Source organism: Neolamprologus multifasciatus, chromosome 6 (assembly GCF_963576455.1).
Source record: "Neolamprologus multifasciatus chromosome 6, fNeoMul1.2, whole genome shotgun sequence".
In the NCBI taxonomy this organism is placed as follows: Eukaryota; Metazoa; Chordata; class Actinopteri; order Cichliformes; family Cichlidae; genus Neolamprologus; species Neolamprologus multifasciatus.
In genome coordinates, this window is record NC_140444.1 from 8,144,852 (window position 1) to 8,158,619 (window position 13,768).

At 40.7% G+C, this 13,768-nt stretch overlaps 2 protein-coding genes across 4 annotated transcripts; one reads left to right on the forward strand and one right to left on the reverse strand.

The window, feature by feature from the left end:
* Nucleotides 1-4,193: 4,193 nt before the first annotated feature.
* LOC146516304 (transcription factor JunB-like) lies at nt 4,194-7,391 on the forward strand. Of its 2 annotated transcripts, XM_085161916.1 has the most exons (2): nt 4,195-4,676; nt 4,937-7,391. In XM_085161916.1, the coding sequence occupies exon 2, from the start codon at nt 4,975-4,977 to the stop codon at nt 5,863-5,865; it is 891 nt and encodes a 296-aa protein (XP_085018042.1). In that variant the 5' UTR covers nt 4,195-4,676; nt 4,937-4,974; the 3' UTR covers nt 5,866-7,391. The 2 variants fall into 2 exon arrangements, with proteins under 2 accessions (XP_085018041.1, XP_085018042.1); XM_085161915.1 differs by having other exon boundaries at nt 4,194-7,391.
* Nucleotides 7,234-11,777, reverse strand: prdx2 (peroxiredoxin 2). 2 transcript variants are annotated; one of them, XM_085161918.1, is made up of 6 exons: nt 11,629-11,777; nt 10,593-10,713; nt 10,318-10,471; nt 8,222-8,344; nt 7,966-8,096; nt 7,234-7,617 (listed from the first exon to the last, which is right to left on the reverse strand). In XM_085161918.1, the coding sequence occupies exons 2-6, from the start codon at nt 10,693-10,695 to the stop codon at nt 7,535-7,537; spliced, it is 594 nt and encodes a 197-aa protein (XP_085018044.1). In that variant the 5' UTR covers nt 10,696-10,713; nt 11,629-11,777; the 3' UTR covers nt 7,234-7,534. The 2 variants fall into 2 exon arrangements, with proteins under 2 accessions (XP_085018044.1, XP_085018045.1); XM_085161919.1 differs by lacking the exon at nt 11,629-11,777 and adding an exon at nt 10,924-10,943.
* Nucleotides 11,778-13,768: the final 1,991 nt, after the last annotated feature.

The following is a 13,768-nucleotide window of genomic DNA, read 5'->3' on the forward strand; positions in this document are numbered from 1 at the left end:
TTGATTGAAAAGTGGCGCGTCAAACGATTCTGAAGTTCGTGGTTAACGTCACTGCACTCACAGTTCTCCTCTTACTGATGATAATTATGATATTTTCATCTTTTTGAAACAAAAAAGCAACAAGGAGCCAGCTCAATTAATAACCAAATGAGCATGTAAAATCAAATTATATCTAATTGCCCCACTTCCTGCTGTTTGCCTTTTTTCGTTGAGACTGGCAGAGTGACATGGAGTTAAAGCATCCGTGTAGATGGAAAGGAAGTAGGAAAGACAGCTCCATATGTGTTACGTCAGCCTGCGGGGACAGCTGGGTCTGACTGTCTTTTCCTGCCATGCTCATTTGGCCCCAGCAGTCATCATGCCTTGTGCTAAAGGTCTCTCGTTGCTACAAGGCTACTTGGCACTATCTGGGAGCTAAAGATGAAAAATATGCTGATTAAACATGCATTCATTAAAGCGATTACATGCACAGGGCGGCTCAATTTCCCACAGGCAGCCAAATAATAATGATGGGGAGGAAGAAGGAAAGTAAAGGGCTGTTGGTGTATGGAGGGGTTTAGTGCGGAGGGGAGGGTAGGGGGGTGGAAGAGAAATTGATTTAAAATGCGTTGATTTAAAATGACCCTCACAGTCTTTAAGGACTGACTAACAATCCTTTGACTTATTATGCTGCGCGGGGCAGTGAGCTGTCCACTCCTTAAGGGGACAGCCAGCTTTTTTGCCCTGACGAACACCCCCACCTTACTCACCACACCTACAGGCCCCTTCCAGGTCATTGAGCTTCCAGCATGGAGGACCTTGCCAAAAACACAGGAGAGATGTTAGTTCTGGTTCATTTACTTAAGCCGGGAAGTGTTTTAGTGCCTGAATAAGCTGTGTAGGAGAGAAGGACAGGAGGGAGTTAAAGTTGAGATCAAGGCCAAATGAACATCAGCAGCTTACAGGCATTTTTTCACTTTTGTCCTTTTTAAAGTTTTGTTTAAAGTCAAACAGACGCATAAAAGAAAATGGTTGGAAAAGACGCAATCAAACAGCATTTTCCTTCTGGCGAGAGAACATTTACACAAAAGAAAGGAATTCAAGCCATCACTTCTCCTGTTAATTCTTCCAAACGACCTGCATTTTGCAAATCAGACTCTCTAATTTCCTGTAAACTCATATTGGTTCTAATGCTTCAATTATTGCACTTCATCTCATACTGTGGTTAAACGTCAGCAGTGCAGGCAATATCCAGACCGCTCAATTCTCAGTAAAAAAAAAATGTTTTGGAAGTCTGACTCAGAATTAAACTAATACAGGTGTCTCACTGACATTAATAGACTTTCTTCTAAATGACACACTTTACAGCTGTGACAAATTTAATTACTTTCTCTTATGTGCTGTTAAGGACTCCTACCTCACTTCAGTGTCTCTGCTGGGTTCAGTCAGTGATGTGCTAATAGCCACTGACAAACCAAACAATCAGAAAAACCAGAAACTATCTTTATACAGTTTAGCCACAGCTTCTGTCGACGCTGATGTGGTTTATATCACCTATATGCTTCTGGGATGCTTTCATCCTTTACTGTTCTTATTTTTTGTGGCTGCTGCTTTTGTTCTTTGCTGTCCTATCTGTCAACCTGAATCACACCAGTGTTCAAAGAAAGTGACAGAATTGCATGTATGAGGTGTTTGCTCAGTAATTCTGTGAATTTCTGTCTATTGCCGTACATAATCATGTGCACGGGAGCAAGAAATGGTTCAGAACAGAACAACGATGCCAATTAGGGATGCCAAGTAAGAAGCCTTATACGCTGTAAATATCCCAGCCAGAGAAAGCATTTTCATTTCCTTGATTAGATCAGGTATGAGATTCTCAGTCTCCTAATCTGACAAAAAAAAGAAACGACAAAAAAAACTCAACACAATAATATACATTAGAATATATCATGTACAAAAATATTACCAGAAATAATCACACTATTTACCATCTTATCTGAGGCAAACAGCTGTCAGTATCAAGCCATGAGTGAGAAAAGGTCACAATTTTGTGCTATCTCAAAGCAGTGACTATCGTGACTTTTAGTAAGTGGATGAGATCACTCTGAAAGTGGAACTGACCACTGACTGATACCTTGCCCTGTTTCCCTGAACTACTTCTGTTTCTCTGTTTCCCTGGTGTTGTCCGCACTGACAGGGTGACCGCTGCATGACAGCTGACCAAACTTCAACTTAGACTCACATCATTTAAAAAAAAAGCAGGTGTAAAGTATTGAGGATAATAAAACAGTAAAAGTAACAGCACCACCTAGAATGTGGTAAGAGGCACAGCTGAATCAAGGTAACTTAGAGCTGTTTTCAAGTAACTACTGCAATTTCCAACTGAGCCTGTCGCTGATGTGGACGCCGCATTCAGTGAATGCAATCTCATGAAATTTGTGTGGCCACTAATCAGTACCAGGCATCCTTCAATCAGGAGGTGTGTGTTTTGGGTCCATTTAAAAAACAGAATCGGTAGCATTTTTGGATGGCTACAAACTTAGATCTTGAAATGAAACATTAAAATGGATATATTGTTTATTTTCCTTAATTTCTGCAGCAGTTTTAGGTCTTAAAACAGCCTCAGTAATATCAGTGTCTCTGTAGTCTGTAATTTGGCTTCGATCAAGTGGAAATAAAAATGCAAGTGTACTCTGGAGTTTTTCCAGTCTTCCACTGGCCTCGTAATGGGGACTGGGAGGTTTATTTATTGTATTTATTGTATCCAAATTCCCCAAAGAGTCTCTCAGCCATGGAGATCAAGATTGTTCATTTTATTGGTGTGGAGATATTTCAGACTGAATTTGAGTATGTTCATTTTTCTTCCTGGAGGGTTTAAGGTTCACTAAACCAATTTTCCACATGAAGATCGTTTTTTTTTTCACCAGTATCTTCATGCATTGCTGTATTTGTGTATTTTGAGGAGCTCACAAAAGTCTGACAAATAACTGCGATAACATCAGGTTATCTCACAAGAGACTTACAATAATAATCAGGTATTTTCAAACATGATGTGTGTGGCTTGAATCGCAGAGGCAAAGAAAGATGTAGAAAATGTAGGATTCAGAAGTAGAGTTGTTCAGATTTATGGAGTTCTGTGAATTTCATTTCCAATAATTCCATTCTTGGAAATAAAAGTCAAAATATCTCACCTTGTGTTTTCTGTGCTTTCTACATTGAGTTTTCTTATTTAATCTGCCTTTTGTGATCAAATTACAGCACTAAAATGCTGAAGTAATTCTTTGAAGCCACAAACGCAGACAAAATTGCTCAAATTGCCATCCAAAAGACCTGCAATTACCCAGCTATCAGCCACATTTTCCTTACTCACGTGGCGCAGCCTGGCAGAAGTCTCTAATATTATACAAGATACCGAAAAAAAAGTTTTAAACGATTAAAGAATGCAGCTAGACTTCTTCTGGTTCCGCCATAACGGAAACACATGTACACTCATGATCAAAACAGAATGTGACCTAAGGACAAGTGTAAGCAGAAGACAGGAAAAATTGAAGAAAAAATATGGATGTGCGTGTGCGCATGGCCTTCTGGGTCGTGATTCAGAAGTCATTACCATACGGGGGAGACAAAGACGTCTTTCTATCAAACAGGTGTTGGGGGCACGTGACGTGTATTTAGACTGAAATACCTGAGAGGTTGTGTCATGTTTTTATGTTGCCATAGGAACACAGTAGGTTCAGAAGGCTACACTTACACTGTTAATTAAACATAAATAACATATGAGCAAGTAAACAGGGTAAATTCAAAGTACCGAGCACTGAATTCAAGTTGGCTGACTATTAACTCCCTCAATCTTATGAGTGTAAGCCTTAAAGGTTGTTTATTACATTTTTTTGTTTGTTTTTTTAAATGCACTAATAGTTTGCTCTGATTCACCGAACATGTCCTCCCTTGCCAGACACCCGTTAGGCTTCGTGCGTTTTTGAAGACATCTCGCCCAAGAGTTACCCATCCTCTCCCTGCCTGCGGGGTAAAGCGGGGCAGCGACGAACCTCCTCCCCCTTCTCCTCCCACATCCCGTAGAGATGGAGCTGGAAGTGCGCCAGGATGGGATTGGCTTCCTGCTCCTGTCATTGAGGAACCGGTGCGCCAGGATAGCCAAATATGGACTGGCTGATATCAGTTTGTAGCACATGACTCAGCACCAGATTATATATCTTCACTGGTGGGATTACTGTTAAGGATGAAAGGCAAAGTGGCAGCGGTTTAGGTGTCCGAACAGAGCTGGGAAGCGCTCGTTGCCGTTTGTGGTTGGCTTTGAGTCGCTTTTGGGCTGTTGGTAACATTTCAAGTGACTTGTTAAAAATGACTATGAGTGTGAATGCTTGAGGGAGCCTATTTTATGTGTTTATGCCTACCTGGACTCAGTTTCCCCCGCGCCGAATACGTCTTGTCGTGTTTACAGTCCATTTTTCCTGGAAGCTGCGTCAAGTCAAGATCGGACGGAGACAATACAGAAACAGCCAATCAGAGCGTCTTCTGGAGGGCTTATATAAATACAGCAGAGCGCGTCATCCGCCTGTCATTAACAAGGAAACACAAGTGGAGCGCACACTTGTAGAAGAACAGACTCTCCTTCTCACGAGTGGAATGAAAACATCTGAGTTAGTCACTGGACTCCGCTTTGATTCCAACTAAAGGTACAAATCGACGACTTGGTACAGTACAGTTCCACTATTTGGAAGTTTTGCTCTGTTTTGATAGCTTTGGTCTTCAGTATAGTAATACAGCGGGACTTTTGTGCTGGAGATTGACTCATTTTGGGACACTGAAGCCTCGGTGTCCGAGCAACATCTTTTGCAGCGCACTCTTGTATTTGACTGTCTGATTTGAAATATGTCCACAATAATGGAACAGCCTTTTTATGACGACTCGTTTCTCTCTGCTTATGGCCATCCAGGCGCAGCCCTGCAGGACTACAAGCTGCTTAAGCAGAATATGAACTTGAACTTCTCCGATACATATCGGAACTCAAACTTCAAGTCACAGCACCTGCGCGCCGACAGTGATTTCTATCCAGCGGGGACGGCAGAAGTGGGCTCTCTGAAGCTCGCCTCTCCTGAATTAGAGCGACTGATCGTCCAGAGCAGCAACGGGGTCATCACTACGCCGACACCTGCTCAGTACCTGTACAATCGCGGGATCACGGAGGAGCAGGAGGGCTTTGCCGAAGGTTTTGTTAAAGCGTTGGACGACCTACACAAGATGAACCAGATGGCTCCTCCAAACGTGTCCATCGGCACAGGCGGGGTTGCCTGCTCGGCTCCAGCCTCGGTGTTCGGCTCATCCATGCAACCGGAGCCGCTTGAGTATACAACCCTGAGCAGCTGCACCACGAACCCCAGCCTGACCTCTGCTGCCAGCTATCCCTCCACCACCATCAGCTACCTGCCTCATCACCAGTACCACCAGCATCCCCAAGCCGTTGCGCACGGATCACACCACTTCCAGCACTCACTGGCCGGGGCCGGCATCCACCCTCAGCGGTACGGAGGGATGAAAGAGGAGCCCCAGACAGTCCCCGACATGCAGAGCAGCGACAACAGCTCTCCGCCCATGTCCCCTGTCGATATGGAGAATCAGGAGCGGATAAAAGCGGAGCGCAAGCGGCTGAGGAACCGGCTCGCAGCCTCAAAGTGTCGGAGGCGCAAATTGGAGCGCATCGCCCGTCTCGAAGACAAGGTTAAAGTGTTGAAAAATGACAACGCTGGACTGTCAAGCACGGCTTCTCTACTGCGGGAACAGGTGGCCCAACTCAAACAGAAAGTCATGACGCATGTGAGCAGTGGCTGCCAGCTCATGCTAGCACCCAAAGTAAAGTCTTATTGAAGAAATAATGCACTTATTAAAACACTGGACAGTACCTGGACTGACAACCCAACCTGGTCTTTATACGTTTTTAGTATGAAAACTGGATTATTGTGATTTCTGCCATCTAAAGAAACATCACCCATACACAGAAATAATACAAGACTAAAACACTTAGGGCATTTTTGAATAAGTTTTTGAAAGTGTCGTCTTGGCGTTTCCTGTTTACATTTTCTTTAATTGCTATTTGTGATGCTTTTTATGTAAGTTATTTGTGTTAGAGTTACCCTCATGGACCATTCTTGTTGTTTTTTTTTTTTTTTTTTACCTGTATAGTAAATATTTAAGTAAATGACATTATGAAACTAAGAAATGTGTTGCTTTGTTTTTGAGGTCGTGTATTTATTTTTTTTTAAGTGCTACTTCAAAAATTATTGTATTTCTCGTGAACATTAAACCCCACCGCTGTCTCTGATCAGCAGTGCAGTTTACAACACCAAAAGTTGGTTGACGTTGGAGACGTCCCAGCGTAGGATTTTTCCTTACTGACGCACAAGCGTCAGTCCATATATGGTGCATGTTGCTGTCAAACGTCACATCACGATAGGTTTCCGGGAACTCCCTCCCACATTGCCCGTCAGAAGGGCTGCGCGCTCCCCTTTACACCACAGTGTGTGTGTAATTGAAAAGGTTTGTCAATGAGTGGTTTATTCGCGTTAAGGGAGTTTCCCCATTCTGCTTTCATTTTCCCAAAACAAGCCGTGAGAACACTAGGTGAGGAAAAATGGTTAAAAAAAAGTTCCAGATAAACATGTTAGACTGATTACTGAGAGCTAGTTTGAGTTACAAGAATCGGCTCGCGTAAAACTGAGAAAATGTTCCAGTAAGCCGAGAACATTTGGTAAAACAAGCGGGATTGTGTACTGGAGCGTTGTTCTCTGAATTAGTAAATAAGACAAACGTTATCAGGAAATCGGAAATATTAAAACAGTGAGATATGAAAAATTTTAGTGGAACTGAAATGCAGGTTGTGGTTAGGACGGTCATTATCATATAATCATATCCAGTAATCTTTCCCAATGCGCTTCAGTACCATTTGGCAATAACAGGCTGTTGTGCTGAGTCAAACACAGCAACTCCAATATTAACCAACTCTTGGCAGCTTCGTGACGCACGCAGATCTTCTGCCAGGTACAGGAGCCAAGAATGATACACCCCAATAAAAAACACAAATAAAAGGTTTATTCCAAAAACGTTAAGTTCTCAGTCACCAAGAAAAAGAGCCAAGAGTAGCTTTAGAAGAGTTCTGCCGCCACCTTGTGGTTGCAAGTGGACAGGCATTCACATTTTATTTTAAAACAAAACCAAAAATAAGCCACACACACTTGATAACTTTCCTCCATGTTTTAATAAAGATGGTAGCAAATTATTATCAACAGCCAGGAAACAAATTTCAGTGCTTTCTTTGAAAAAGGAACAACAAAACTATACTTTCAGTGATAAGACGATGAGGTTACCCAAAAGTTTGTACACTGGACATGAAGAAACAAACATTTCCTCCCCCCTACAAGAAGCTGAGGTGTATTTTAACAGGTTAGTCTGGACGTGATGATACTGCTTTATAGGCATCCCTCTCATCTGAGGTCAAGTGCTATGTTGAGGAAAACAGCTGGGTACGAGACGTTCACATTTACTGCTTGGAGAAGAATGCTTTGCTCTTCTCGACGTCGGGGACGATCGTGTCGCTCCCGGGTTTCCAGCCAGCAGGACACACTGCGTGAAGTGGCAGGAGGGACAAAGTTTACTTTAAGCTGACATTTATACACACCGAACTTGGTATAATCTAAAGGACAAAGTACATATGTGACTGGTTGGGAAACACAGGAAGGATTAAACCGCCAAATCTAGCCACAGCTACACAGTCAATTTTACCAATCAACTATTTCCATTTTAAGTGTGTGACGTGCAGTTTAGAGCATCTGAAGTTACAGATAAAATCAATGACATGTATTTGGGTTATTTTTATGACGAATGATTAATAAGTTATACCACTAAACCTGAGCACCAGTGTATGCTGAGTAAACACAGATGAACTGAGGGAAGGTACGGCAGTTTACTCACCCTCTCCATATTTGTCTGTGTGCTTGAAGGCTTGAACTAGGCGCAGAGTCTCGTCCACAGAACGACCCACAGGCAAGTCGTTAATGGTGATCTGCCTCAAGACGCCCTTGTCGTCAATCACAAAGAGACCCCTGAAATTCACAAGATGATGTTGCAGTTTTTACAAATACTTTAATCAATAGACCAAGCTGCTTTTTAACAATAAACTGTGGGTTTTTATTAAAATAATTTTATATTGAAAGGGCATTTAACTGACCTAAATGAGATGCCCTCCTCTTCCTTCAGCACACCATACTCTTTGGAGATTGACTTGCTGAGGTCCGATACCAGGGGGATTTTCATGTTACCCAGACCTCCCTGTTTTCTTGGTGTGTTGACCCTGAAGAGAGAGAGGAAAAAAAAACTTTTTTTTTTCATTATAAACAAGTGCAAAACACTTCATGTCCACAGGGAAGGTCTCCTGGTTGATAAACCTTGCGTTCGCCCCGCCACCCCTTCGACCTTGTAGTTCTCTGAAATGGGAGAGTCATTTAACACGCCGTTAGAGATGAGATAAGATACAGGTGGTGTCCGAGAAGATAACATATCAGTTGTTCAACTTTATGAGGACACACTGCATTCAGAGATTCTCCACAAATGCTTCAAAAGACAGTCTGACAAAACACCAAGTAGCAAAATAATAATGTGTACTCATACTGCAGTTTACAGGTGTCTCACTTCTGGTCTCTGCTGCCCGTTGTGAGATTCAAGACTGAGGTTAACTAAACCATCTTCAGCGAAGATACCACTTTCCTCTGCTACCGGTTAGCTTTGACCCTGAAATATCTTTCTAACCTAAACTAGCCAATCAAACAGTAGCACAGGGCCTAATAGAGCACGCAAAGATGACGGTGAGGAGTCAGGTTGGGTTTAAATTCAATATCACCTAAAGCTTTGAAATGCAAAACAATATTTGTCAGTCTGTATATATCCACTATGTAATATTAGTTGGCTACACCAATTCCTTACAGGTAGTAATACAGCTTTTCGCGCACGTGCTCTGGTTACGTCCCAGATTACCTATTGTAATTTTATCCTCTCTGGTATACAGCAAACTTCTCCAGACTTCATCTTGTTCATGCAGCTGCCAGAACATGCTCCAACACATTACTCCCATACTATAACAACTTCATTGGCTTTCTGTACAATGCCACATTATTTCAAGATTCTGCTTCTCTCCATAACCTTATACATCCATTTGTCTCTGATCTACCTACGTTCCCATACTCAGTTCTTCCTTCTTCATTGCTCTCACCACCTGCTTGAGACCTTTCACCCAAATTGCTTCTCATTTTTAGAACTTGCCTGCACCACAGTCACAATATCGATTCTCCCCATCTTTAAAAGACATTTTTATTAAAGCCTGTCCATTGTTGACTTTTTAAAAATCTATGACACATTGATTTTAAAGTCTTGAAAGGCATCTACGGTATTAAATTCAATAAAATGATAAAGTGTCTGACAGACTGACAAAACTAATTGTTCAGTATATTTAATAGCAAATATGTTGTGTAGAATTTTAACTATGAGCTTAGCAGTTAACTGTTGGTTATAATATCAACTCATTTTGCTTCAGATTGATGAATGGAGGTTTTACAGCTTATTCAATGTCTTCTCATTGAAAAAACAAAACACTAAAATAAGTGTATATAATATATTTAAAGTAATGAATCTGATCAGGTGAGTGAGGAAACATACTGACTGATCTTCCTAATCAAATATAATGCATTTAAACTTTAACACAACATTCCAAATGAAGACTTGTGCAGGTTGTGTAATGCCGCAAGTCTTCTTATGCCTTCTAGAAGCTGCTGTATGCTGCCCTTATCAACACGTTGCAGATAAACTGGGCTGGGCACTCCTTCACAGCAGCCAAAATCTTTCACCCTTAACTGTCTAAACAGAAACAGCCAACCGAGGACAGTTTGATGGACCTTGTATAAACGTCTGATAAGTTCAGCCTAAGACGGCCTCGCTATAAAAACAGCAAGACAGTCAAGTGCACAGAACAGCTTTCACTTAACTGTTTTGTTAAGTAGATTTTCCAAAGTTTTTGTTGTTGTTTTTTCAAATGCACATGTGAAGATTCACTAAGGTCACCTCTTTCCAGTTAGTATAAAATTACAAGAGTCAGCAATACAGTTCACCTGCGAAGATAATCACTGTAATAAAGGTAAAAAGCCTTTTGTTGAAGTTCTGCTTAATCCACCTGCTAACATGTGAGCAGTGTGGATGTTATTATTGGTAAAGAGCTCAGGAAGTAGTCAAATTCCCACAAATGCTCATTATGTTCCATTATCCGTGAGTTCTTACCATGCCAAGTGAGAGAAGTGAGAGTCCACGGAGCAGCCAACAACCTCACAGCCGATGTTGCGGAACTCCTCTGCCCTGTCGCTGAAGGCCACAATTTCAGTGGGGCACACAAATGTAAAATCCAGGGGGTAGAAAAAGAAAACTACATATTTCCCTGCAGCACAACAGGAGGAAATAAAAACAAAGTATTAATTCTAGTCGAATAAGCTGTTAGTGTAGGAATATAGGCTTATAAAAGCCAGAATGAGCCAATTAGAACAGATGTAGCTACAAACCTTTGTAGTCTGACAGCTGGATGTCCTTGAACTGTCCATCAACTACGGCTGTGGCTTTGAAGTTTGGGGCAGGGAAGCCAATCTTAGCGTTTCCAGCAGACATGGTGTTTGAGACAAATGACTGAAAGAAAAACAGCACAAACAGTTACCAGAAAACTCCTAATGCTTGCAGACCACCACAGATAAATTCAGCTGGGTGGTGCCTGAGATAAAGCTCTGATAAACAAAAAATACGAGATTTAGACTGGAAAAAGAAAAATAAATGCGGTGAGGTTCAATCCAAGAGCCAGGTTTTACAGCTCTTAGGAGGCCCAGAGGTTCAAAGACTTACTTAAGCAGACCCAGATAGTGTCACATGCAAGTCATGTTCAGCCTGCAGGGAACAATGGCCTATTAGCAAGGTTGCATAACCATGATACGCACAAACCAACAGCAGGGTTCTCGCTGTGCCTATACAGACGATTTCTGAGGATTATTGCGCGGTCAGCTACTTTGGATAGTTATTGCCTGTATGCAAAATTAATGTGCAAATAAACGATAAACTTGCAAATAAGATACGCTGTACTGCAACAAATAGCAGTCGGTATTAATCCAAAGGCCTATGCTTTTCAGTGATCTATGAATAAATCTGGATTATTTCTCCCTCGTCACAATTTATACGAAGAACCGCTAACAATCGTCAAGGAACTGTGCTTGGTTTTAAAGAGATAAATGCACGTAATGGTTCAAAGTTCAGTCATAAAAGTTAAGCTTTTAATATTTAAATTTCGTTTTCGAAATGAAACAGAAAAAGCTGTAGTCGAACAGAGCGGAGAGGAAGTGAGTAGTGCATCCTGCAAGTTGCAGCACAGGGACAAAGAAAGAAAACATGGCCAAACACTTCATGAAGGAGCCAGCCGCTCACCCAGGCTAGCTTAATGTTAGCTTTACGTACGAAACTGCTTTCTTTAGTTTCGGTTTGTTTCAGAGGAAATACAAAGTCGAGTTTACAGACACGCTGTAAACTTCTGACGAATCCCATAAACATCCCACTCACCTGTCTTGACGTAAAGCACGAAAGAAGTTGGAAGCAGAAGTCTGCAGGCTGCAAGAGAATAGAGGAGTCAAAGTGGAAAAGCGAGCGTGCAATAAGTACGCAGAGAGGCTGAGGCCACCCGGAAGTAAAAATCACTCCCTTCAGAGTAAAAGTTAAGATTAAAAACGAAAAAAAGATATTAGATATAGCTATTTCTAAATATGTATATCTCTGATATAAGATGATATTTTCTAAGTACACCGTGTAAACACTGTCACATGAACAAAAATGCAGGGATTTCGTAGTGGGGGAAAAGTGGGACTGGCTTCTTGGGGCTCCAGTGTCAATGTCTGGGTCAATGGCAATGTCAGTTTTATATATAGAGCTCAATTATTACTTGTAAATTCAATGTTCTTAAAATAAAGATAAAAAAACAAACAAAAACGATGTATGTCTATGACACCTTAGGGCCGGAGTGTCAAGGCTTTGGAAAATGTGAAGATTGAAAAACATTTGGTTTTTTAACTGTATTTTCACAAGTTTTACAGCTTTTTCTATTTCATGGCCATTTTTACTTGAGACATTAAATATAGACTTATGAATTATAAACTTTTTAAAAAATATTCAATATAAATAACAAAGATCACAATGGTTTTTTAGCCTAACTACCGACCTGCAATACTGTTTTGATTAAAAAGTCAGAGAAACTAACAATAATTCAGACTTCTGGCTTGGATGAAAATAATCCATTCGTAAAACCAAAACTAAAAGTCCAAAACAATCCTTGTTTACAAGATTCACTTTGCAAAGTAATCCAGTACCCTTTAGCAAGCTAGTTCTGGCACCTCTAGATTAGACTGATGTAAGATAAGATAAGATAACTCTTTATTGTCATTGCACAGTCATACATAGTACAGTAGTACAATGAAATTGGAAAACTGTCCTACGTCGGCATTACATATAACACAACATGACACGATATGACACATCACAACGCAACACAAACAACACAACACAGTATATTAACTTAGTAATAAAAAGAAGAAGAAGAAGTGTATGTGTATTGCACACTGTTATTATTGCACATTAATTATTATTGCACCTTGTTATAAATATAAATATAAATATTATTAATGTTATTGTTTTAAACATTGTTACCTCCCCCCTAAAAAAGTCCAGGGAGGTAGCCAGTCAGGTCAGCTGTTTGCATTGATCAGGGCTATTGCCCTGTTGTAAAAGCTGTCCTTGAGTCTATTGTGCATGTATATGCGCATGTAAGTACATGTAATTTAGGAATTAAGAAAATGTTAAATATTTAAAATCATTTTTAGCTCCTTGGCTACCAAAATACTTTCTGTGTAGTCACATTTTTTTTTAAATTGAATTAGATTTTTGTTTCCCTTTTTCTAATAAAACGTATTCATTTGAATTATAATGAAAGTCAGTGGAAGATGTCCGTGTAGCAACTGTTCTATATTGTATTAATGGCTGCCTGATCCAAAAAGAACTCCTACCTTCTTCAAGGCCTCTAAAGAAGTGAGACAAATAAATCTGGTGTCGCTATGGTGGTGCCCAGTTTCTGTGGAAAAGTCTATAAAGAAGTAGTGGTTAAGTTAGACAAGTTAGTTGTAGGTAGGTAGGCAGGCAGGAAAGGAGGTAGGGACCTTTAATCTCCAAGTCTCCTGGTTACATCTGTTTTCAAGGTGAATGAACCTTATGCTTTTTTGTCCACAGTTCAACAGATTTCCCACATGAGGGACTAATAAAGGTTATCTTATCTTAACTGATAATCTGGTGGCTGACTCAGACTGTCCACAATGAACCTCATCTGGAAAAAGCATAAAGATTTGATTTAGTAGCGCTTAATTCCCTTCTGTGCAGAAGATATCTACTACAGCATATTCATTGTTCCCAGGAAAAAGCGGGAAACCACTGAGTTCTCTTACACATATCTAGAACTGTAAATAGGTTTTAATGTATCGAAGAGGTAGAAGTGAAGAACAATATCTCAAATCCACTGTTTTAAATTCACTTTGCAAAGTGAAGCAGTTGCATATGAGGGCAGTTCATTTTTTAAAACTTAAAAATGCAGTTTTCAGCTTTCAGTGCATATTTTTAACATTATTTGTTAGGTTAACGAGGTTGCATGTACCACATGGAC

Bases quoted from the DNA above. Each gene is read 5' to 3' on its own strand.
- LOC146516304 (XM_085161915.1), top strand. From the start codon at position 4,873: ATGTCCACAATAATGGAACAGCCTTTTTATGACGACTCGTTTCTCTCT.
- prdx2 (XM_085161918.1), bottom strand. From the start codon at position 10,695: ATGTCTGCTGGAAACGCTAAGATTGGCTTCCCTGCCCCAAACTTCAAA. The intron at 10,472-10,592 runs GTTTGTAGCTAC...GTTGTGCTGCAG, and splicing joins CCAGCTGTCAGACTACAAAG to GGAAATATGTAGTTTTCTTT. The intron at 7,618-7,965 runs GTGAGTAAACTG...CACTTCACGCAG, and splicing joins CACAGACAAATATGGAGAGG to TGTGTCCTGCTGGCTGGAAA.